Below are 23037 nucleotides of genomic sequence, written 5' to 3' on the forward strand. Positions count from 1 at the left end.
GCGCGTACCGGGTCAGCAGCTCCAGGGACCTTCTCTTCCCCGTGATGATGAATGTGTGTACTGCATTTGGCTTGACGACATCCTGCACCTAAAGGCACACAACCAAGGACCAAACAAAAACAGCTGGTCACTTAGCAGTCCTGACCCACGTGAGGCCTCATGCTCTCAGACTTGGAGGTCTCGCCTGAGTAGGGCAGAGGTGACCCAGCAGGTTGGCGACTTCGTGAGCTGGTCAGTGGGGAAGGGTGGACCACTGTCCTGCCCAGGGAGGGTAGGACTGCCCATCTGCCACGTGGAACTTTGAGACCAAACCCACCTGCCCTCAGGCTTCCCAGGAAGTCGGCCACCAGTCCCTGGACAGGCAGAGGCTTTGCCCAGCAAGGTGCCCACAGGCACGTGCGCCCCCTGACTGAGGGATGGGAGTCCTAGGAGAAGAGCCAGGAGGATCTCCACCACTTGAGGCGTTTCTGAGCCCCTGTGGGCAGGCGCCTCGCAGCCACCAGCCCCTGAGAAGGGGAGCACCCTCATCACCCCATGCCCCACCCCCACGGCCTTTGGCTGTCCCGAGAGAGGAAGGGCTGTGCTGGGCAGGTGACGAGGACGCACCCCATGCCCTGAGTTTAGAGATGATAAATAGGATAACGGATGCAACAGGGTGATTTCTTCACAGACCCCCACCCACTGTTGCTGGACAGAATCACAGGGCACGTGGCAGGCATGGCGGCTCCCAGCAGCTCTCAGGCCAGTTGCCATCAGAACCACTGACGGAGCTGTAGGGCCACCCAGAATCTCGGGCTGAGCCTCGCAGCAGGACTTTCCCCAAGTCCCCAGAGTCGAGAACTTCTGTGTTAACATGTCCAATTGATTAAATACGACTGATTTCTTACAGAGAAACACTAGAAAGATGGTTTCCTCTAACTATGGAAAAAAGAATTTTTTGTCTAGTTAGTCATTGCTTTTAACGATGTTTCTTAAACCTGGATTCAGGGAATTTCAAGGTAAGACGGAATTTTTGTGTCACTAAGGCAAACCTTCACTCTTTAGAACTGATTAGATACTTTGATTAGCCAGTATTTTGGGAACACCTGTTAAATCAAAGCCCTTCCCCACGGGAGAGGGGGACTGATTCCAGCTCCCGGCCCCCAAGCCAGGAGACACGGGTGGGCTCAGGGAATGGGGACAGCAAGGACAACAGGGTGGTCTGGACCTCAGGCACAGACCTACAGAGCCTTGACCCGGCTCCGAGGTGGTACAGGAAATGAGAAAGCCCAGGACTGGGTGCTGGGGACCAGGCAGGGCGGGCACCCCGTCTGCATTCCTGCGAGCTTCACCCTCGGGTCTGTAAATGGAGCCCTGAGTGCTGAGTTCACAGGGGACAGGGCTCAGCCCAGGTCCTGGCACTGTCCTTCCTCCTGTGAGCACGAGGCTGGCAGCACCCTGGCAGGTGAGCCAAGCAGAGAGCTGGGGCAGCCTGCCCCCCGGCCCAGGGTGCCAGGACCCAGGGCCTTCTGAGATATCTGGCCACACCGGGGTCACTGATAGAGCACAGGCTCAGAGAAGGGCAGGCAGCCAGGTACAGTGCTGTGAGTGCAAGGGGCCAGAACCGGGGGTTTGCCCTTGCTCAGTGCCCTACTAGAAGACCAGGTAGGGAAGGAGGGGGTTCACCCACCTGGAGGCCTGAAATGTCCATCTTCTCCCGGACACTGAACTTCTGGCCCATGAGCCGCAGTTTGGGCACACAGTAAAGGATCATGCTGTTGAACTGTGGTAGGGATGGGCACGGTGAGGAGTGGGCCATCCCAAAGAACGGGCGCCCCAGGGAGCAGGCCAGGCAGGGCTCGGGGACCAGGAGGGCTGGATCGGATGGGACTCTGTGGCTGGGCGTGGCTGGGTGGGGGCCAGATCTGAGGATGGGCTGGAAGGGGTGTGGCTCGGTGGGGCGGGGCTCGGAGGTGGGCCTGGCTGAGCCAGGTGGGGCAGGCTCTGAGGATGGGCTGGGGGCGTGTTTCTGGGGGGGGGGGGGCGGGGGCGGGGTCATTGTTGGGCTCCGTCTCTGGCCCCAGTGTGGCTGGCGGGGCTCACCAGGAAGAGGTGGCGGTCCTGGGCGGTGCCATTCTTGGCGGACAGCTTCTGGATCTGGCCCTCCTTGATCAGCTCGTTGGCCGGGTTGACGATGTCTTCCTCACCCCCCAGGCGCTCATACACTTCCAAGAGCTTGTGCATCTTCTCCTGCAAGAGACACGGGTCTGGCAGCTGCGCGGCACAGGGACCAGAGGCCTGCGAGGGGCTGCTGGGGACCTAGAGGTGAGCTGAGCCCTGCGCTGCAAGCGTGGTCCAGAACCAAGATGGAGCCTGCTGACAACAGGGTCGGAGGAGCATATGAGATGACATTCAATTTGGGCATTGAAGGATGAAAAGACATTCACCATGCAGAGAACAATAAAGAGGAACAGCAACAGCCAACACCGTTGCTATGTGCCAGGCCCTGTCCTGTACACAATACAGGTATTAACTCATTTAATTCCAGCACCAACCCAAAGAGGTGGGTGCCATTATTCTCCCTGGGTGACAAACAAGGAAACAGCCACAGAAAAGTCAGTGAGCTGCTGGAGGTGTTTTGTTTGGAGAACTGGGCTTGTTCCTCAGCCTCCGCACTGCACGCAGCTCCTTCTAGGGCTCCCTTCTACGGCAGCAAAGGGCATCGGGTCAGAGAGGACACATCGGGCAGCTCAGCTCACCCTGGAGGCCACACCTCCTGTGTTGGCCTTGCCTGGTTCCGGCTCCACCCTCAGACCACGTGGCCCAACGCCATCATGAGCCCGGACCTCTGCCAGTCCGCAGGTCATCTCCCTCTGGCTTCCAACACCAACACGTTGGTGCCCACAGGGAGCTCCAAGCAGAGGAGGTGGATCAGAGGCTGGGGAAGCTGGAGTGGTGGTCCAGGTTGGGGGGTGGGGCAGGTGGAAGTATGAACAGACTCCCATGAGCACATACTGATAATTTTAGGGGTCAGACCTCGCCCACACCAGAGTCCCCTGCCTTTCACACCCGGTGGGCAGAGGCCTCACCAGACTTGGGGAGAGAACTGCCATGCGGCGGGCATGCTATGAGTGGGACCGGAGTCCACCCAGGCCTCATCCATGCCCCTCAGAGATGTAGGCCTGTGGGGGCTTCCCCAAATGTCCATGGGCTCCATGTGAGCTCAGAGACAGAAAGAGCAGCTCTTTCTCCTCCGTTAGATTAGTCTTGGGGAGGAAAAAAGGGAAATTAAATAAAAAGGACCCAGAGTGAAATGTGGATGCCCTACTGTGGGCCCAACCGCAGGCCCATCTGGTCCGGGGACCCCAGACCCAAATCCAGGGACAAGCTGGTAACAAGGACAGAGGACACACGTGCTGCCTCTTATTTCTCACTTTTGAGAGATGTAGGATCAAAGAAATATTTCACTTTCTTTTCCTCCCAAAACAAAAGTGCTTGTGTGAAGGTAAACAGGTCTCAAGATTGGGAGTACCAGGGCTGGGTGGGGACTGCGGCACCTGGAGAGCTGGCCTGCTGGGGGATGCCAGCCTCACCCCAACAAAGCCACAGGTTGCAGTGCGGGCCTGGGGCTTCTGCAGTTTTCCAGTAAAGCCAGGAATTTGGATTCTCCTGTGAAATGCCCTGATCTGTAATTCTGGGCAAGGACTTAGAAACTCTTACACCCTGCCCTGAGCAGTGTTGGGCCAAACATGGCCCCATGAGGACAAGGCCACCTGCATCACAGGGCATCAGCCTGGGCTCAGGGACACCTCCCCAATCCACAGACCCCATTACAGGAGGTGTTCGATCAACAAGAGGACGCTCCACAGACCCCATTACAGGAGATGTTCGGTCAACAAGGGGACGCTGTCTCCTCGGCCTTCGGGCTGTATTTGGAGGTGGAGCCTTTGGAAGGTGATAAAGTTCAGAAGAGGTCACGGACACCAGGGCGGGGTCCCCACAATGGGATTAGGACCTCATGGGAGAGACACCAGGGAGCTTGCTCTCCTCTGCCACGGGAGGACACGGCCAGAAGGTGGCCCTGCAAGCCAGGAACCGAACCAGTTGGCACCTTGATCCCGGACTTTCAGCCTCCAGAACTGAGAAATCAATCTCCTGTTGAAGCCACGTGTCTGTGGTAGCTCATTATGGCAGCCCCAGCTAAGACAGCTTGATGAAGGAATGAACGAATGATGGGAATACTGAGAGCTAACCCTTGCTGCACCAGCTCCTGTCCTGGCTTTTGTTAGAGTGATGGAATCCCCACAGCAGCCCAAGGGGACAGGTTCTGTCAGTGACCTCGCTTGGCAGGTGGGGAAATGGAGTCCTAAGTAACTCATCCACCACCGCCGAGCTAGTGAGGGGCGGGCCTGTCTAGCTCCCCACGAGCCCCTGTCCACCGGGGACAGGGGGGTAAGTGTGCACGCCAAGGCGCCCAGCGCTCTGCACCCTCCCTGCACCGCACTTCGGCCCAGTGGCATCCTCCAGGAGCCCCACACTCACCATTTTCCGAATGGCGGCGTTGGAGTGGTTGGCGGCCGTGGAGATGAGCTCCAAGGACCCTGCAGGAGGAGGGCAAAGTCAGGCTGCGGGGCTGTCGGTGGCTCCACACAGGTCCTGGCCACTTGAGGCCCTGCGCCGGAAGCTGCCCTGCTCCCGCCCTTTCTCTCAGCGTCCGGGGCTGCTCACCAGGCTTAGGGGGTGTGATCCTGCCCACACCCCATTTGCTGGGGGCCTGCTGGGGTTGGCACCCCAATCCCTTGCACAGACCCCTCCCAGTGCTGGCTGCTGGCTGCAGCCCCTGTACCAAGAGCAGCTCCCGCCCCCTGCTGGGGCCCTTCCTAAGCTCTGCCCGCACCCAGCAGACCCCTCTGGGAACCAGCGTCCACGCCTCGCACTGCAGTGGGGGCGGGGCCCGTTCTCCTCTGCCCTCAGAGGCTCTCAGTCACTTCCCAAGACGTGTTCGGGGGCGTTTGGAGCTCTCTACCTCCTCTGTCCCCGCCTCTCTCTGTCTCTGCCTCTGCCTCTGTCTCTCTCTGTCTCTGTCCCTGTCTCTCTCTTGATGTGGCTTTTCAGCATGGACCCAGCTCCCACTGCCCAGGAGCCCCTGGGCCTGGCGGCCGGCCGGCTCACTCTCTGCTTCCTTGCGGTCGGGGGCGTCCCCTGGGAGCCTCTTCAGATAGTCCTTGAGCAGCAGCTCGTAGCGGGGGATCCTCTGCACGGGCTCCAGCATGTGGTGCTGCAGCGTCAGGTTCCCGCACACCTCCTCCTTCTGTGGGGACACAGAGGGGCCGTGGGGCACCCAAGGGCACACGCGGACCCCGGGCCCCACCTCTCCCTCTGGCCACCACAGCCCCCAGGAGTGTGCCCGGAGCACCTGCACCCAGCTGACTGAAGACCACATTTATAGTAGGGGAAACTGAGGCTTGAAGCGGCTGAACAATGGAGCAGACCCCAGACCCCGTGTGAGCCTGCTCTAGGCCCAGCACCGGCTCCTTCCCACCGGGCCTCACTGCAGATCAGTGTTCGGACAGGCTGCCCCCTCCTTGGGGTGACTGCCCCACTTGCCTTCCCAGCTCTCCTAGGGGCAGGCCCGGAAGCCTCTAAGGGCTGTCGGTTCCTCCCTTCTAAACGCCGCATGGAGTGTTTGTGGGGGGTGCTGGGGCTCTGGCAGCTGGCTCCTGCCCAGCACCACGACGGGCTCCCCACCCTCTTCCTGAAGCACAGACCCCTGTGCAGACCCCAGACCACGCATGCTGAAGGCTGTCAGCCGCCCCCTGCGCTGGCCTGGGAGGTCGCTGCATCGTCCAGGTTGCAGCACTAGCCAGCCGCGTCCCCACCCACTTGCCACCCTCGCAGGCTCAGGGCCCCGACAGAGCGGCCTCCAGCTCAGATGGGCCTTAGACACAACAGGCTGGAAGAGCATGTCATAAAAACTAGCGTTGGGGGCGGATATCATCAAAGGACCACGAGGTAGAGGGTGTTTACATGAGCTGACAGTACCTCCCCACAGGAAACTTATTAAGATGGTATGGGGCACACGCTTCCTGGAGAAGGAACCCTGCTGTAACTCGTGTCCCCGAAAACAGGGCTTTGTTCTCAGTTGGTTCCCCCGGCAGGAGTGCAGAAGCCTGGCTAACCCTCCTTCCCAGACGCCTGCTCGGTGACCCTCTGCCCCACCCCCACCCCAGCCCCTGCAGACTCAGGCGGCTTGAGTGCCCGGTCCTGCCTGGCACTCAGGGCTGTGGGTCAGCTGAGGCACAGTTAGGAGGCTCAGGAGAGCGTTCAGTGGGGACAGCCGGGGGCCCAGACGTGAGTGAGGGGTGGGGTGTGGGGCGGAGGGAGGACTCAGCGTCAGAACTGTCCCCTCTTGGGGGGACAGGACGCCGAGGGACCAGGGGAACCTGGGACCCCACACTAGGAAATCATGGGGGACCTGACGACAGCAGGGTCTGGGGAAAATGCAGAAAATTGTCGAGGGGCCACCCCAAACCCGGGCCTGGCCTCCAACTCTCAGCACAGCAGGCCCAGTGCCCATTAGCCCTCCAGGTTACACTGAGGGATGTGCGTGTGTGTACAGATGCAGGTATGCACACGTGTCTGTATTTCACATGTGAACGTACAGTCGTCCCTCCATGTCCGCAGGGATTGGTGCCAGAACCCCCGTGGACACCACAATCTGTGGACGCTCAAGTCCCAACATAGAAAACGGCGTGGCATTTGCATAAAACCCACACACACCCTGCCGAATACTTTAAATCATCTCTAGATTACTTATAATACCTAACAACGTAAATGCTATGTAAATAGCTGTTACACTGCATTGTTGAGAGAACAATGACAAGAAAAAAAAGTCTGTACATGTTCAGTACAGATGCAACCCTTGCAGGCCTTTCAATCCATGGCTGGTTGAATCCCCGGATGCAGAACCCACGGATGTGGATGCAGAGGGCTGACTCTATGCATGTGTGCACGTGTGTGTGTGCATGGTGCCCGGGGTCAATAGGATGTTGGGACAAGCAGCTAACTATTCACAAAAATAAAACTGGGTTTTACCTCATACCACAATCCATCTGGAAACTATTCTGGGATAGCATTTTTAATTTTTAAAATGAAGTCATAACATTAGAAGAAAACATAATTTACATAATCATGGGGTGGGAAATGCATGTATAAACATTATTTTGAAGATTTTTTTTTAAAGCATTACTTCATTTAAAAATTGGTGAATGTGCCCACTTAAAAACCAAAAGTTTTGTATGGCAAAGAACATCATAAATAAAGTTAAAAATTCAAGATCAACGGGGAAAAATAATTTGTAACATGTATGACAGATAACAGCTGACATTCTTAACATATAAAAACCTGGTTAATCAATAAGAAAGAGACCACCATGGCAGGAGACAACAGCAAGCTGTTTGCAGAAAAAGAGAAAGAAAAGACGAATGTGGCATTGTCCGGAGTGCCTGCACCGGCCACTGAGGGACACTGCGGAGGGAGAGGCCGGCATCTGGATCTAGGTTCTATCATATGGCAGTTCATGATGGCACAGATGGCACAACCTCTTTGAGCCATGACTCTCCCATCTGTGAAATAGAATGATCTGTCTCTGGGAGTTATTTTAAGGATCAAAGCATCAATAGGGCATCCGGACACATCCCACAATGTCCCTGACTTTCTCCATGTTGAACATGAACCTAGCGCCGTGCCCCTGAGGCCGTGGCAGGGCTGCCCTACCTGGATGCTGTGGACGATGTCTTTGAACAGCAGTGAGCGCTGGGTCCAGGTGCTCACCAGCTCCATGGCCCGGTCGAAGTTCTTGATGTACTCGCCATACATCTTGAGGAATGGGGCCAGCTTCTGCAGGATGTCCCCAAGCCGGGGGTTTGAGTCCCTTCATAGGGGAGTGAGATAATCAGAGAACTAGCTCGGGTGAGGGATCAGGGTGTGATGGGGACTTCACTAGGGGGTTACGGGGCCACAGCCCGACTCCCAGCTCCGTGTGCTGGTGGGCAGACTGGTCACCCTCCCCTGAGCCTGAGTGCCCTCCCTGTATCACGTGGGTGGAGCATCATGTTACCTGGAGGGAACGAGAAGATCGTGCACAGCCCTTCGAGGTGCAGGCACAGAACCCCTGCTCAAGACCAGGGGACTAGTGGTAACGGGACCATGCTAATGAGGGCACAGTTGTCAAAGAGAATCAGCAAAACCCCATTTACTCCTTTTCGGGGAGCCAAGATCAGGAGCAGTGGGGCATCCCACGCTGGCCACGCCACGGGAAGGCAGCACGCGTGCGCTGACGGCAGTTTGCACAGGGATTTGGAAGTAAGATTCAAGAAGCATAAACGCATCAAGTCAGTGACCTCAGACTGTGTGCGATTTGACTAAAGAATCATCACTTATGGTACAAGGAGCCGCACAAGCATCTGTGTGCTGATGTCCCCTCCGGGGCCTGGAGGAGAAAGCCCGCTTCTAGCAGGTGAGGACTATTAGCCAGAAGGCCAGTCCAGCCCTGAGCCTTAACCCACAGTGCAGCCTGCCCTGCAGGCAGAGCGTGTCCTCCTGAAGATTTACAAATTGACCCGGACCCTCGCTGGGCCTCACTGGTGAAGGGAGACCCCCAGTCGAGCCCTGGCCTCTGCGGTGTCCCTGGCCCAGCCTCAGCCGGGGAACGAGCTCCTCGGGACCCCAGGGGGCCCAGCTTCTGATGCTCCCAATGCCACAGGAGAGCCGCGTGCTGGCTCAAGCCAGGCCCGTGAAGCCTGGACACAGCAGGGCTGCCAGAGTGAGGCTGCAGCAGCACCTGGATGGGAGGAAGCAGGCACGCGAGAACGGGAGTCGGGGCCCACCCAGGACGTCTTATTATCTTGACTTGCCACCGCCAAACTGTCCCTCTGCTAAGGATGAACAGAAGCGGCAGAGGGACAGGACAGCCGCAGGGGCAGTGGGAGGGCCTAGGCGCACTGTTGAGGGGCTCTCACGTTTTAAAGCGTAGGTGGAGTGCACCCTGGGAGGAAAAGAACCCGACCAGCTCGCTTTCTCCTCTGGTGCGTGTTTGCAGATCGTCAAACCTCAGTGGAAACCCCATAAACCCTGAGCCTCTGAGCAGGTGCTCAAGTCCCTTTGATTTGCAGATGAAGAAGCTAGGGTTTGGAGACACTGAGAAACTGTGAGGGCAGGGCCGGGCACCTGAGACAGCACTCAGTGCCTGCCTGCCTCTCAGGCATGCGAACTCCAGACTTAGAGGCCACTTGGCACTGAAAATTCAACAAAACTACCCTGACAGAATCACCAGGACCCTCAGTGGCCAAAGGGGTTGGAACCAAACTCCCCTGGAGACACTGGCCCCCCACTTCCCAGGAGCCAGGAGCCACGAGCCACACTCACCACTCCTCCGTGATCCGCGTCTGCAGCTCAGGCAGGAGGAACTGCCCGTGGAAGCAATAGATGGAGGAGATGTTAGAGAAGATCCCTGTGGTGACTTCTGGAGGGATTCCCGCTTCCGTCAGCCGGGTGCAGAAAACCTGGGCACAGAGAAGCCCACACACGGTCACGGAGTGTGGGTCACGGGGGACGGTTATGATGGTGCTTCTGCTGTGAGTGTGGGGGCTGAGGAGAGGCCCCCACATCTCCTGCTTTCTTAGTGAAACGCCCACTCATCAGACTGGCTCAAACAACCTTATGGGCTTAACACAAGCTTATTTATGGCTAAGGACGGGGGTGAGGCAGCGACAGCGCCGTTTGGATGGGGACAGGCCACCTCTCCTCCATCTACATCTTGTGGGAAACAGAAGGTCCCCATTTCCTCTCTGTTTTGTGAGCTACAAACAGAAGCGACACCTTTAAGAACCCTGGGTTTCCACTGCAGCTTTACTTCCTGTGCTCACAAACCCCATGTAGCCACGTGAACGGGGTGGGGGGGGGGGGTGCCACCCACTGTCCCAACTATTTATGCAGAAAGATGTCCAGGGGCCATTTACATGCTCAGATAGTGCGACTGCCAGGAAGAAAGGCCCCAAGGTGACTGGACAAGACGTTTGCCCCAGGCTCTGAAAGCAAAAAGTAGGAGTTTCTGGAGGAGACGTGAATTTGTCCCAGTTTTAGTATTCAAGTCATTCATACTCCAACTGCAAGGCCTAGCCAACACTGCAATGGGAGTTCATCACTGAGACTCTGGAAGTGGACAGAGGTGGGACCCAGCCATGTGGCTACCTGGTCCAGCAGGTGCAGCCGCCTCACGTAGGTCTCCTCGGTGTGCAGGAGCTCCTGAGCAATGTGAAGCAGCTTCTGGGGCTCAGAGCACTGTGGAGAGAAGAGCCACAGCTCACCCCGGGCAGACGAGCCTCGGGAAGCAGGGTCTGCCGAGGGCCACCAGCTGCAGCCAGGGGTGACTGGGGCCCAGAGGGCAGAGGAGGCCCCCGGGACTGGGATGTGGGGCTCATTCTCACAGATGGAATTTCCAGGGAGGTTTCTGGGAAAGACAACAGTTTCTGCAAATCCCGCAAAGCTACTGCAGCCCAGAGACGACTCTACGGTCATCCTCCTGGGCTATGACTGCAGCAGCCACATTCAAATACGTGGTGGAGTGATGTCAGCAAGACAGCAGACTGGAAAGCTACAGGCCCTCCTCCCCAGAGACACGGAGTTAACAATATATGGGCCAGAATGCCTCAGTGAGAACTCTAGAGACCAGCTGAGAAGCTATGGCCCACAAGTCACTGTAAAGCCAAGAAGAGATTCCAGCAAATGGGATAGGAAAATCGGCAGCACTGGCCCTTTTGTGTCCCCCGCCCCACGCAGCACAGCATAACTGGGAGGAAACCCCCGGACTGGGGCTCCAAGAGTGAACAGAGCATTCAATGTCCCGGCCTGTCTGGGGGCTGCCTGAGGGGTTAGCCTCTGTCTTGCCTGACTTGGAGGGTTGTCATGACCAGCACCAGAGTTTGACAGCCACCGAAAACAGCAGTGAGCAGCATGTTAGAGCTGACGTTGTGCAGGCAGAAGCCAGGGCAGCAAGAGATGAGAGAACGTTTCAGAAGTCCTAGACCCTCCAGCCAGGCCAACTGGTGAAGGTCTGCCCCCACACAAAGCCAGCGGGAGAGCTGGAGAGGTGGTTGTTTTTCAAACGCCCAAATCCCAGCAAAAAACTACAAAGAAACAGGGAAACATGGTTCAATCAAAGGACAGAATAAAATTCCAGAAACCAACCCTAAAAAAACACAGATCTTGGGCTGGCCCAGTGGCATAGTGGTTAAGTTCCTGCACTCTCCTCCGGCAGCCCAGGGTTCACTGGTTCAGATCCCAGGTGTGCACCTTCACACTGCTCATCAGGTCATGCTGTGGCAGCGACCCACATACAAAATAGAGGAAGACTGGCAACAGATGTTAGCTCAGGGCCAATCTTCTCCACCAAAAAACCCCACAGATCTATGAGTTGCCTGACAAAGAATTTAAAGTAGATGTCATGTAGATGCTCAATGAGCTAAAAAAGAACACAGATAGACAACTAAACAAAATCAAGAAAATCATGCATGAACAAAATGAGACTATAAACCAAGAGATAGAAACTATAAAAAAGACCCAAATGAAAATTCTAGAGCTGAAAAATACAATAAATGAACTAGAAACCTCATTAAAGGAGCTTAACACCAGGCTTGACCAGGCAGAAAAAAGAGTAAGCAGACTTGAAGACAGGTCATTCAAAATCACTGAGTCAGAGGAGCAAAGAGAAAAAAGGATGAAGGAAAGCTGAGAGAGCCTAAGGGACACAGGGGACACTAACGAGTAGACCAACATGTGCATTATGGGAGTCCTCAAGGGGGAAGAGAGAGAGAAGGACAGAGAGCTGATCTGAGGAAATAAGGACTGAAAACTCCCCAAATCTGAGGAAAGGAATTAAGATACAAATCCAAGAAGCTCAAAGAATTTCAACTAGAATAAACCCAAAAAGAATCACACTGAGACCCACTATGACCAAAAAAAGGAGTGAGATGACGTATTTAAAGTGCTGAGAGGAAAAAACTGTCATCCAAGAACTCTATATCCAGGAAAGCTGTCCTCCAAAAGTGAAGAAGAAATTAAGACTTTCCCAAATAAACTAAAGCTGAGGGAGTTCATTACCACTAGATCTGCCATACCAGAAATGTTGAAGGGAGGCCTTCAAGTTGTGAAAAGATGGTGGACAGCCATGTACAGCTGTACAAAACATAAGGTTTTCCAATAAAGGTAAATACATGGGCTAATATAGTAACCTGCACTACTGCAATTTTGGTACATAGAATTTAAATGATGAAAACATTTAAAAACTACAAATCTTTGTTAATGGGTATATAATATATAAATATGTAATTTGTGACACCAATAGCACAGTGTAGGAGGGGAGCTGTAAAGGAGTAGAGTTTTTTGTTTTTTGTTTTTTGTTTTTTTGAGGAAGATTAGCCCTGAGTTAACATCTGCTGCCAATCCTCCTCTTTTTGCTGAGGAAGACTGGCCCTGAGCCAACATCTGTGCCCGTCTTCCCCTACTTTATATGTGGGACGCCTACCACAGCATGGCTTGCCAAGCAGTGCCATGTCCACACCCGGGATCTGAACTGGTGAACCCCAGGCTGCCGAAGCAGAACATGCAAACTTAACTGCTGTGCCACCGGGCCAGCCCCAGGAGTACAGTTTTATACGTGATCAAAGTTAAGTTGTTATAAGTTTAATAAAGAATGCTACGACTTTAAGATGTTTTATGTAATTGCAATGGTAACCATAAAGAAAATACGTATAGAATATACACAAAACAAAACGAGCAGGGAATTGAAGCATATCATTACAAAAGTCTATGAAACAAAAGTAAGGCAGTTAGAGAGGGACAAAAGCTACAAGACATAGAAAAAAATTAACAAAATGGCAGTAGCAAGTCCTTCCCTGTCAGTGTTTACTTAAATGTAAACAGATTAAATTCCCCAATCAAAAGACATGGATTGGCTGAATGGATAAAAAACCAGCTTCCAGCCACATGCTGTCCACAAGAAACTCATTTCAGATTTAAGGACACACATAGGCTGAAAGTGAAAGGACGGAAAAAGATATTTCACACAAATGGAAACCAAAAGAGAGTAGGAGTGGCCATACTCATTTCAGACAAAATAGACTTTAAATAAAAAACTGCTACAAGATACAAAGAAGGATATTACATAATGATAAAAGGACCAATTTATGAAGAAGATATAACAATTACAAATATTTATGCACCAAACCTCGGAGCTCATAAATACATGAAGCAAACTTTGACGGAACTGAAGAGAGAAACAGATAGCAACACAACAAGAGGAGGAAACTTCAAAACTCCACTTTCAAGGCTGGACAGGACACACAGACAGAACATCGGTAAGGAAACAGAGGACGTGAACAGCACTGTAGGCCAAATGGCCCTAACGCATGCACAGAGCCCCCGACCCCACGGCAGCAGACACATACTCTTCTCAAGGGCACATGGAACAGTCTCCAGGACAGACCACAGGTTAGGCCACAAAGAAATCATCAACAAATTCAAGAAGACTGAAATCATAAAAGGATCTTTCCCAATTACAACAGAATGAAGCTAGAAATCAATAGCACAAGGAAAACTGGAAAATCCAGAGACAGGTGGAAATCAAACAACACACTCCTAAACAAGAGTGAAAGAATTCACAAAGGAAATCAGAAAACAGCTTGAGAGCAATGAAAATGAAAACGCAACACACCAAAACTTCTGGAATGCAGCAAAAGGAGTGCTGAGAGGGACGCTGATAGCTGTGAATGCAAGTGTGAAAAAGGAAGAAAGGTCTCAAATCAACACCCACCTTCACACCTCCAGAAAGTAAAGAAAGAAAGAACTCACCCCAAAGCAGTCAGACAGGAGGAAATACTAGAGATCAGAGCAGAGATAAATGAAACAGAACGGAAAAACAATGGAAAAAAATCTACAGAACTCAGAGTTGTTTTTTGAAGAGATAAACAAAATCGACAAATCTTTATCTAGACTTACAAAGAAAGATGAGTGAGGACTCAGATAACTAAAATGACACTTGAAAGAGGAGATACTACAGCAGAGACCACAGAATGCAAAGGATCGTTAAGAGGCTACTCTGAACAATTACACCAACAAACTGGACAACCCAGAAGAAATGGATAAATTCCTAGAAACACACAACCTACCAAGACTGAGTCACGAAGAAACAGAAAACCTGAAAAGACCATTAACAAGTAAGGAGATTGAATAAGCAGTAAAAAATTTCCCAACAAAGAAAAGTCCAGGACCAGATGGCTTCACTGGAAAATTGACACCAATCTGTCTCAAATGCGTCCAAAAAATTGAAGAGGAGAGAACCCCTCCAGGCTCATTCTTTGAGGTCAGACCTACACTGATGCCAAAGCCACAAAGACATTACAGGAAAGAAAACTACAGACCGTTATTCCTGATGAATATTGATGGAAAAATCCTCAAAAAAACACTAGCAACTTGAATTCAACAGCACACTAAAAGGATTATCCCATGACCACATGAGATTTATTCCTGGAACGCACCAATGAGTCAATATATGAAAATTAACCAAAAGTAATACACCACACTAATAGAATGAAGGAAAAAAAACACACATGATCGTCTTAATTGATACAGAAAAAGCATTTGATAAGACTCAACACTGTTTCATGATTAAAACTGTCAACAAATTATGAATAGATGGGAACTTCCCCCACACAACTTGATGTGCACCACCTCCCCACCTCAGACCCCCTCATTCTACCCGGGTCAGGGATGCGAGACACACGGTCCCGGCACTCCATCCCGAGGATGGGCCAGCATGTGATGAAGGGCATTCTAACCAGACACTCTGTGACGGAGAAAACAAGCCGTTCCACCAGCCACAGGAGTGTCGGCACCTTCACACTGCAGACACAGACCCAGGCGCTCCCCAGCAAGCCTCTGAGGGCACGACTGGGCCAGGCCCGTCTGCGTTTTCCCCCGCACCTGGGAGACTGAGCAGCCCCTGAGCTCTCCCTGGAGCACACCTGAGAGCCACAGGAGGTACAGCCGTACTAACCACGTCATTTATTCCCTGTATTTATGATATTTTGACATTGGGGCCTCCCAGTGTTAGCTGATTCCTAGAGACAGAAAGGACTTGCCTGCAAGAGGGTCTTTCAAATGCAAACCAACCACCCGGAGCCCACATCCCAACCACCTCCTTTCTATTTGCTATTCCGCTGGCCCCCTAGTCACCCAGGCTGGGTGCAGACGCCCAGGGACAGCCCCTGTGCCCAGAGACAGCTCAAGTGATGTTAACTGGCCTGCTCACCCTGCCTCGTTTGCTCCTTCCCTCAGAAACCTCAGGAAAGGCTCTCGCTCACACTTTGCTCTCCCTCCACCTCCTGACCCACCCTGTGCTTCCCTGTGTGGCCCTGTGGCGTGGCACTGCCCCCTCCTCTTGGGATCTGAGTACCAATCTATGTCTCAGAGGCAGTTACCTCCTCATCTCTTGGCCTCACCGCACCTGAATAATAATGACACCTAGATTAAAACACAGCCCCAGCCTGCCCCCCAGAAGCTGGCTCACAACAGTGCAGGCACGCAGCCGCCCTTCGCTGACAGTCCTGTCTCCCAGCGCTGGCCGTGTCAGATACCCTGGTCAGATGCCACCTGTGCTTCTCTTGGGACCCAGTCACGTGCAACTTATCTAGGCCGTTCTCCCAGTGCACAGGCGGTCTCTCTACGGCCGGGGGCCGTCTGCTTTATATCCGCATCCCCATGAGTCGCAGCACAGAGCCCAGAGCCCAAGAGGCCAAAACGCCGCAGACGGGCTTCCTCCCAAGGCGACCTGCGCGGCCTCGGGCACACCTGCTTCCCGGGCGGCCATCTGCTTGGGGCTCCGCTCATTGCTCGGGCTCCCTTCCCACCACTGCCACGTCCGCAGGTGACCCTGGGGTTTTCTACTCATAAACTGGGGTGATACTCACACTGCTTTCCTCACAGGGGTTCCGCAAGGTGGGCAGCAAGCACCAGCGAAGGGCGTTGGTGGCACTGTCACCACTAAGACAGGCCACTGTGGCCGCCCTGGGTGGGGTCCACTGTGCGGCCTCGGGAACTGAGGCTCAGGAGTGAGTCTGTCACCCGAGGTGCTGGGGACCCCACTGCATGATCTCCCTCAGGGCCTGCCACTGACCCGCCACAGGGGCCTCTCTGAGCACAGTGTCAGGGTGTGCACCCGACTGCCAGCACCAGGTGTGGGTGACACTACCGAAACCTCAAGCCCCCAGGCAGGAGGCCCCGCTACCCAGGGCGGGAGAGCAGCCTACCTTGGCCGGGTCCGTGTTGGCCCTCGGGGGGCCGTCCTTGGGGTCAGGCTCCTCGACACTGCCCTCGCCCACGTCGCTCTCAGCCTCCTCCAGTGGGGCCTTGCCATCCGGGGCCGTCTCTGGGTGCAGCCCCGGGACCGGGGGGTGGGAGGCCGCCTCACTGCCCTCCTCACAGGGGAAGTGCTCGCCGGCCACGCTGCAGGGTGGGCTGTCGATCCCGCTGTCCCGGTTGGGGATCTTAGTGCTGTTGCTCAGCTCCCCCGCAGGGCCCGTGTCTGGCGGGCTGGAGCCTGCATCAGTCTGGCTGGCAGGGTCCCCGAGGGGCAGCGCTCGGAACTTCCCCGGGGCTGTGTCGCACAGCTCCAGGGAGGAGCAGCCAGGCCCAGTGTCCAGCACCCCCTGGGCAGCAGTGGCACCCAGGGGGGTCAAGGACCCCCCATCTGCCTCCATCCTGAAAGCTCCCCGAGCTCCGTGGGGGGCTGGCTGGGGCTTCCTGTCGGGGAGAAACGAGCACAGTCAATGCCAGCAGGACCAGACCCGCCCCCGGGGCAGCCCCTGAGAAAGGTGGCAGGGGTAGGTGGGCTGGTGCTGTGTGTGGAAGTGAGCCTCCCGTCACTTTCCACTGGGGCCTGTCCAGACAGGCTTTTGGGAAAGGACAAATGGAAAGCATTTTATTTTAAAAATAAATTTATTCTACATAAAAAAAAAGAAGGAAAGTAGAGACAGAGGGGAGGGGTGAGAGAGAGAGAGAGAGAGAAGGGAAAGGATCCTGTAGTGTGAAGACGCCCTCAGCTCAGTGAATTAAGTCACCGAACAGAGTCACCGCGCTCACGTCGTGAGCGCAGCACGTCAGGTCCATGGTGTGGTTTTCATCCTGTGACGCGGCTCCAGGTGACTCAGGATCCCCCACAGGTGCCACGCACCTTCCAGAGACTCTGGTCTCACCCCAAAGTCTTCCCCACCCGCGCTGGACCGGCTTCCGCTCCCACCCCAGCCTCTCCTGGGCCCCGAGGAGCAGGAGCATGTCCACACGCACAGAGAACTGCCCGGGCATCAGCTCGGGGCCTCAAGGGCAGGATGGGCCAGAGGGAGATCGATTTCCTCGAGACCTTCCTCCTGAACCCACAGCGAAGCTGCAGAGAGGAACGGGGACCAGGAGCCGGGGTCGCTGACCCTGGGGGACAGGCTGGTTACCTGGGCCAGCAGACTCTCCGCTGAGGGTGCTGAGGCGGGAAGGCGTCAGGCTCCCCGCTAGCTGCGTCGGGGTGTCTGGGCTGGCCGGCTCAGGCCGTGAGGCTGAGAGGTCACTGAAAATCTGGTCCAGCAGTGTTGGAGCAGTTCAGTAGGTTCTAAAACAACAGGAGGGGACAATGACAAGCTCCTCCCTGGGGCCGGATGGCAGGGGCGAGGGCCCAGTTCCAAAGGGAGAGGGTAGACAGGCAGCTGTGTGCCTCCGAAGGTGAGGGGCACCTGGGCTGGTCATAGGCCTGCAGGGTGGCCAGAGGCCGCTTCCTGCCCTGGGGCAGGGTGGTACCCAGAGCAGCGCAGGAGGCCTGGGGCTGCCCCAGGGCCAGCTTGAAACTCGACAGACCGAGCGCGTCCCCAGCCACGCGCACCCAAGCCAGGGAGGCAGGCTCCCCTCGAGGGTGTGGAGCCCACCCAGTGTGAGGAGGGCCTGGCCTGCACACGTGTTTCCCAGCCACACCCCAACATCTCCCGGACCCTCCAGGCGTGCGCAGCCCTGCCCTCACACTCAGCCGAGCTGCCGGCAGTTTGTTTACACACTCAGCGCTCACTCACTGAACAGAACAAAGAACCACCGGCGAAGGCACAGGTCTCACACGCTCGACCAGAGAGACGTCCAGAGCCTGCCGCTTGGCCGGCTGGGCAGCACGGTGGGACATGGGGCGTCAGCTGCCTCCCCCGGCGCCCAGGGCTGGTGAGGCCGGGACCAACACCAACTCCGCCCCGAGACCATCTGGCTCACTTTCTCCAGTGGCCAAACTCCTGCGAGTGGACCTCTCCTTAAGCGACACCAAACCAGTGCCGGGTGTGGGTTGGTCACTGGCCACGGCCAAATTCCTAAGGAGCTTAACGGGAAAATATCAAGATTTCTAAAGAGAAAATACGTGCTTTGCTGCATTCCTCTCATAGCATGGGAGATAAACTCCAGTTTCCAGCAATCAGACCCAACACCACAGTAAAAATATGCCAGATGCAATGCATGTGCGCAGTCAGCCTCAGTGCCAGCGCGGTGTCTGGCACCAGGTGGAGCCCGCTGCAGCCCCACCGCAGGGCTCCTGCTTCCGGTCAAGACGGAGTGATGGAAGCCGCATTATCATCTCGCCTGAAACAACCAACACATGGACACACTTGACGGAACGACAGCTGGAGAGACGCCCACGCCAGGCAGCCGGCCCGGGGCTCCTGAGGTCACACAGGTGAGGGAAGCCCTCTGTCGCCCCAGCTTCCTGCTGGGAGAAGGGGACCCCAGTGGAGTCAGGAGGACCCTGAGTGAGGAGATGGGGCGGAGAGTCCAGGAGGAGCAGGCCCTGGAGGACACGAGGGGGCTGCAGAGAGAGAGAGAGCAGAGAGCTGAGGAGGGGCCAGGATGGGGCGGCTCAGAGCACTGTGGGGAAGCCACACGGCCCGAGAGGTCAGAGGGAATGTTGCCTGGCGCTCACACAGGGCAGGGCACCTGCCTGTTCCCACCAGCCAGACTGGAAACCCACGGTCCTGGCCTGCCGTCAGAGATCTTGCCTTGATGTGGGGCTAATTAGCCCCAGAGTGAGCTCCGCCCAGTCCTGCGTGACAAGTGTTGACTAATCTTAGCATGAAGCCGACCTGTTTACAAGCAGCTTAACCGCATCCCTGAACAACGCTCAAGAACAGTTCCAGGAGCCAGCGCATCTGCACCCAGCGAGGCGAGGGTCGCGGCGTCGGGCACCCAACTAAAGGTTGCCAGGCGCACAGAGGCCAGAGGAGGAAAACTCAGAGTCGAAACTGACCTGCAGCTGGTGCCAAGCGGGGCTTAGCAGGTCATTAAGGCGGCCGGGCGGCCTGCAGTCCGTCTTGTTCAAGAGGGGCTGGAAGCACAGAAGGTACAAAAAGATGCCCACCCAACGTCTACGGGAGAAAACCACAAAGTGTGAGAGCAAGACCCACCGGAAGGACTGACCGTGGCAGAAAAGCAAGCGGATCTGGAGAGACGACAGGAGCCTCCCCAAAGAGAGAACGTGCGTGAAAGGGAAACCTCAAGCAGCACCACGTACGTGGAATCGGAGTCCAAGGACAGGGTGGATGGGACAATGTCTGAGGAAACCAGTTTTCCCAGAGTTGATGAAAACTGTGAATCCACAGACCTCAGGAGCTCAGTGGACACCCAGCACGAGACAGGTTGGTGTTTAAACATCTTTCCACGTGGAAAACTCAGGCTCGGCTGGCTTCACTGGTGAATTCTATAAACATTTCAGGAAGAAATGACACCAATTCTGCACGAACCTTTCCAGAACATCGAGGGAAAAAGACTGCTTCCAACAACACGGATGAATCTGGAAATAATTATGCCAAGTGAAAGGAGACAAACGGAGGGAGCCTCCTTGTTTCTTCATTCACACACAATTCTAGGAAATGCTCACCAATCCCTGGTGCCAGAAAGCACGGGGTTCCTGGCAGGAGGGGCGGGGGGGCGGGGGTGGGAGTTACAACAGGCACGAGGAAGCTTTGAGCAATGAAGACATGCTTGGCATCACAACTGTGGGGTGGCGTCAGGGTCGGTACACATGTGTCAAAACATCACGTTTATGCCCTAAACGCACACAACAAATTGTGTATCAGTTACACCTCTTAGAAGGTGACACCTCTGAGTTGTGCCAGCTTGGCGCATTGCCGACAGTTTCCTGGTTCACCTTCTCCTTACAGAGGGGACGTTGATGAGGCGTGTGGAGGCACATAGCCTGGGAAGGCTGCAGCAGCCCCGTGCCTGCGCAGCGCTTCCATCCAGAGGAGAGGGGAGCATCCTCCCCTGCAGGCCCTGACCCGTGGCCATCGCATCTTCCAAGGGCTTTTGTGCAAGAGCAGTGGAGCCAGGCTCCGCCGACAGGAAAGCCCAAGGCTCAGCACGAACATGTCCTCCAGGGAGAGTGGATGCCGGCAGAGGGAGGTCCTGGATGCCAACAGCCGAGAACACCCCCTGGTCTGGTTCAGGAAGCCGTGAGATACAGCCACGGCCTTGCCCACCTCAGCACTGGTCTCCCAGTCCAGTTCCAGCCTCCCCTCCACACTGCTCAGGGGGACAGGAGGTCTCGGAGGGGACACACATGCACATACACACACACACACGGACATATACACACATGCCTTCACAATACACACATGTGCACATATGTACCCACGCACACACCCCATGTGCTGGGAGCTGTGCCCAGCACTTTTGCACACTCGCTCAGTCACTATCATCAAGGTGGGTGACATTCTGTGTTTCAGACGGGGACGCGAGGCTGACCCTGGCCACGCTGGCCTGGAGGAAACCGGCGCCCAGGAGCTGGGCCCACCAGACGTGCTGCTCTGAAGCCCTGGACTGGGCTCCGGGCTCACTCTGACAGCTGGGGCCGGGGACATGTCACTACGTGGGAGCCCAAGAGCCATTGTTGGTTCTCTCTACCAGGCCACTCAGCTCTCCCTTTAGGAGCCCTGAGTTGCTTAAGCTGAGTGAGGCTGGCTCCTGCCAACCCCACGTGAGCCGGGCCCAGGTAAGCTGTGCCTGCTGCAGGACTAAGCCAGGGTCCAGGGGTCCCCGACACCCGAGGCTGCCACCACCCAGCATCAAAGGCCCCAACACTGGGACTAGGGGAGGTGTGGGGACTGCACAAGTACAGAGAAATTAAATGCCCCACCACCCAGGGTGACGTGGACCGTTTAGTGGCTCCATCCAAAGCAGTCAGCAGACAGGGCAGCATGAATGCTGAGGTTCCTGCCCTGGAGCCCCTACACTGCTCAGCAGCTACTCGGGATGGACAGGGATGGTCCTGCAGATGGGCCACGAGTCCACCCACCACCCAGCTCCACCTGCCTCAGACATCCCGTCCTCAGGAGCCCCAGCTAAAACTACCACCGCATCCCTCCACTTGCTGTCACCTGCACCCCGGAGGCCCCGGGCAGGCAGGGGCTCCACTGTCTTGTCAGTGATGTGGCCTAGGGGCCCCGGCATATGGAGCCCCAGCTGACGGCCAGCAGCAGCCACCAGACGGAGAGCGTGAGAGAAGAGCCCTTGAAACGGCTCCAGCACCGTCTGGCGACAGACGCCCTGAGTGAGAGCCGCCCGCTGCGCCTGGCCAGCCTGGGGTCCCCGCACCCTGAGAGACGACAGTGCTCAGTGGGGTTGCTCTTTACAAGCGGGAGGTAGTCCAAACAATGCTGAAAGCCCCAGGAGGCAGCATCAGAACCGCTGGGCTGCGCACACCTGCTTGTGGGGCGCAGGCTGGAAGATGGGGCTGCAGAATCTAGAGGCCGTGTCCACAGTGACGAGGGCCTGACTGCGCTGGCCGTGCCAGACGGAAGGAGTGAGGGCCGGTCAGTGAAGCTACCAGCTCCAGGAGCAGGCTCCAAAGCACGCTACTTGCTCAGGTGGCCTGGTCCCCACCCTGTGAGCTGAGAACACGGAGATGGACGCAGACGCCGTGGGCGCCACTTGCTCCGGGATGTGGTGGGGTCAGCGGGAGGGGCAGCAGGGCAAGCCGAGCTGGGAGCAGGGAGGCGATCAGCACACACTGCCCCTGCTTGCTTAGATGCCAACCAGACGCTCCCCAAACAGCTCACACCATCACTTTTGAAAGCTATTCTGGCTTTTTTAAACCATATGAATGACGAGTTCTTCTTAGAAAAACTTAGAAAATACGGAAAAACAAAAAGGAAGTAAAAATTTCCCATCACACATGCGCCGAGAGACTTGTGAATGTGTGGCGCTGCAGGCTGGACAGCAGGTGGGGGTCTCAGTGCTCCTCAGGGGGCTCCAGCTGCAGTTCCGCCAGCACCAAACTCCAGCAGGAGACCGCTACGTCCTCAGGAACATGTTTCTCCCGAAGAATTGAAAGCAGAGACTCGAACAGGTCTGCACCCCTGTGTTCCAGCAGCATTATTCACAAAAGCCCAGAGGTGGACGACCCAAGTGCCATGGACAGATGGACGGATGAACAAAAAGTGGTCTATCCTGCAGTGGAATATGATTCAGCCCTGAAAAGGAAGTTCTGACACCTGCCACAATATGGACGAACCTCAAGGACACTACCCTCAGTGGGATAAGCCAGTCACAAAAGGACTCTGTGATCCCACTCACATGAGGACCTAGAGGAGTCCAAGCCATAGAGACAGAGAGTAGGACGTTGGTCCCAGGGGCTGGGGGAGGCGGCTGGGGGTGAGTGTTTCAGTTTGGGGAAAAACGGGGACAAGCTTTCAGTTTGGGAGGATGAGAAAGTTCTGGAGACAGATGGTGGTGTTTGCACAACACTGTGAATGAGCCTAACGCCACAGGGCCGTACACTTAAAATTGGTTCAAATGGTAAATTTTATGTGATGAGTATTTTATCACAATAAAAAAGAGCTTAAAAAAAAAACCAATGCATTTCAGAAAGGTTTTCATCAGAAGTTTTGTAAATTAGCACCAAGGGGACAGCGATTCAAAACCACCTAAAACTTA

The 23037-nt window shown here is 55.4% G+C and overlaps 1 protein-coding gene across 4 annotated transcripts in view; it reads right to left on the bottom strand.

The window, feature by feature from the left end:
• The window catches only part of FGD3 (FYVE, RhoGEF and PH domain containing 3), a 41852-nt gene that overhangs the window by 13375 nt on the left and 5440 nt on the right, over positions 1 to 23037 (bottom strand). For all 4 annotated transcript variants that reach the window (XM_044756693.2, XM_070495673.1, XM_014864810.3 and 1 more), the window contains exons 2-11: positions 17538 to 17692; positions 16344 to 16836; positions 10231 to 10320; positions 9406 to 9542; positions 7756 to 7912; positions 5152 to 5290; positions 4522 to 4580; positions 2083 to 2229; positions 1670 to 1762; positions 9 to 88 (exon numbers count right to left, since the gene is read on the bottom strand). In XM_044756693.2, the coding sequence (XP_044612628.1) occupies positions 9 to 88; positions 1670 to 1762; positions 2083 to 2229; positions 4522 to 4580; positions 5152 to 5290; positions 7756 to 7912; positions 9406 to 9542; positions 10231 to 10320; positions 16344 to 16793 (1352 nt within the window). In that variant the 5' untranslated portion in view covers positions 16794 to 16836; positions 17538 to 17692. The remainder of the gene's footprint in view (positions 1 to 8; positions 89 to 1669; positions 1763 to 2082; positions 2230 to 4521; positions 4581 to 5151; positions 5291 to 7755; positions 7913 to 9405; positions 9543 to 10230; positions 10321 to 16343; positions 16837 to 17537; positions 17693 to 23037) is intronic.

This window comes from Equus asinus, chromosome 23 (assembly GCF_041296235.1).
Source record: "Equus asinus isolate D_3611 breed Donkey chromosome 23, EquAss-T2T_v2, whole genome shotgun sequence".
NCBI lineage: Eukaryota > Metazoa > Chordata > Mammalia > Perissodactyla > Equidae > Equus > Equus asinus.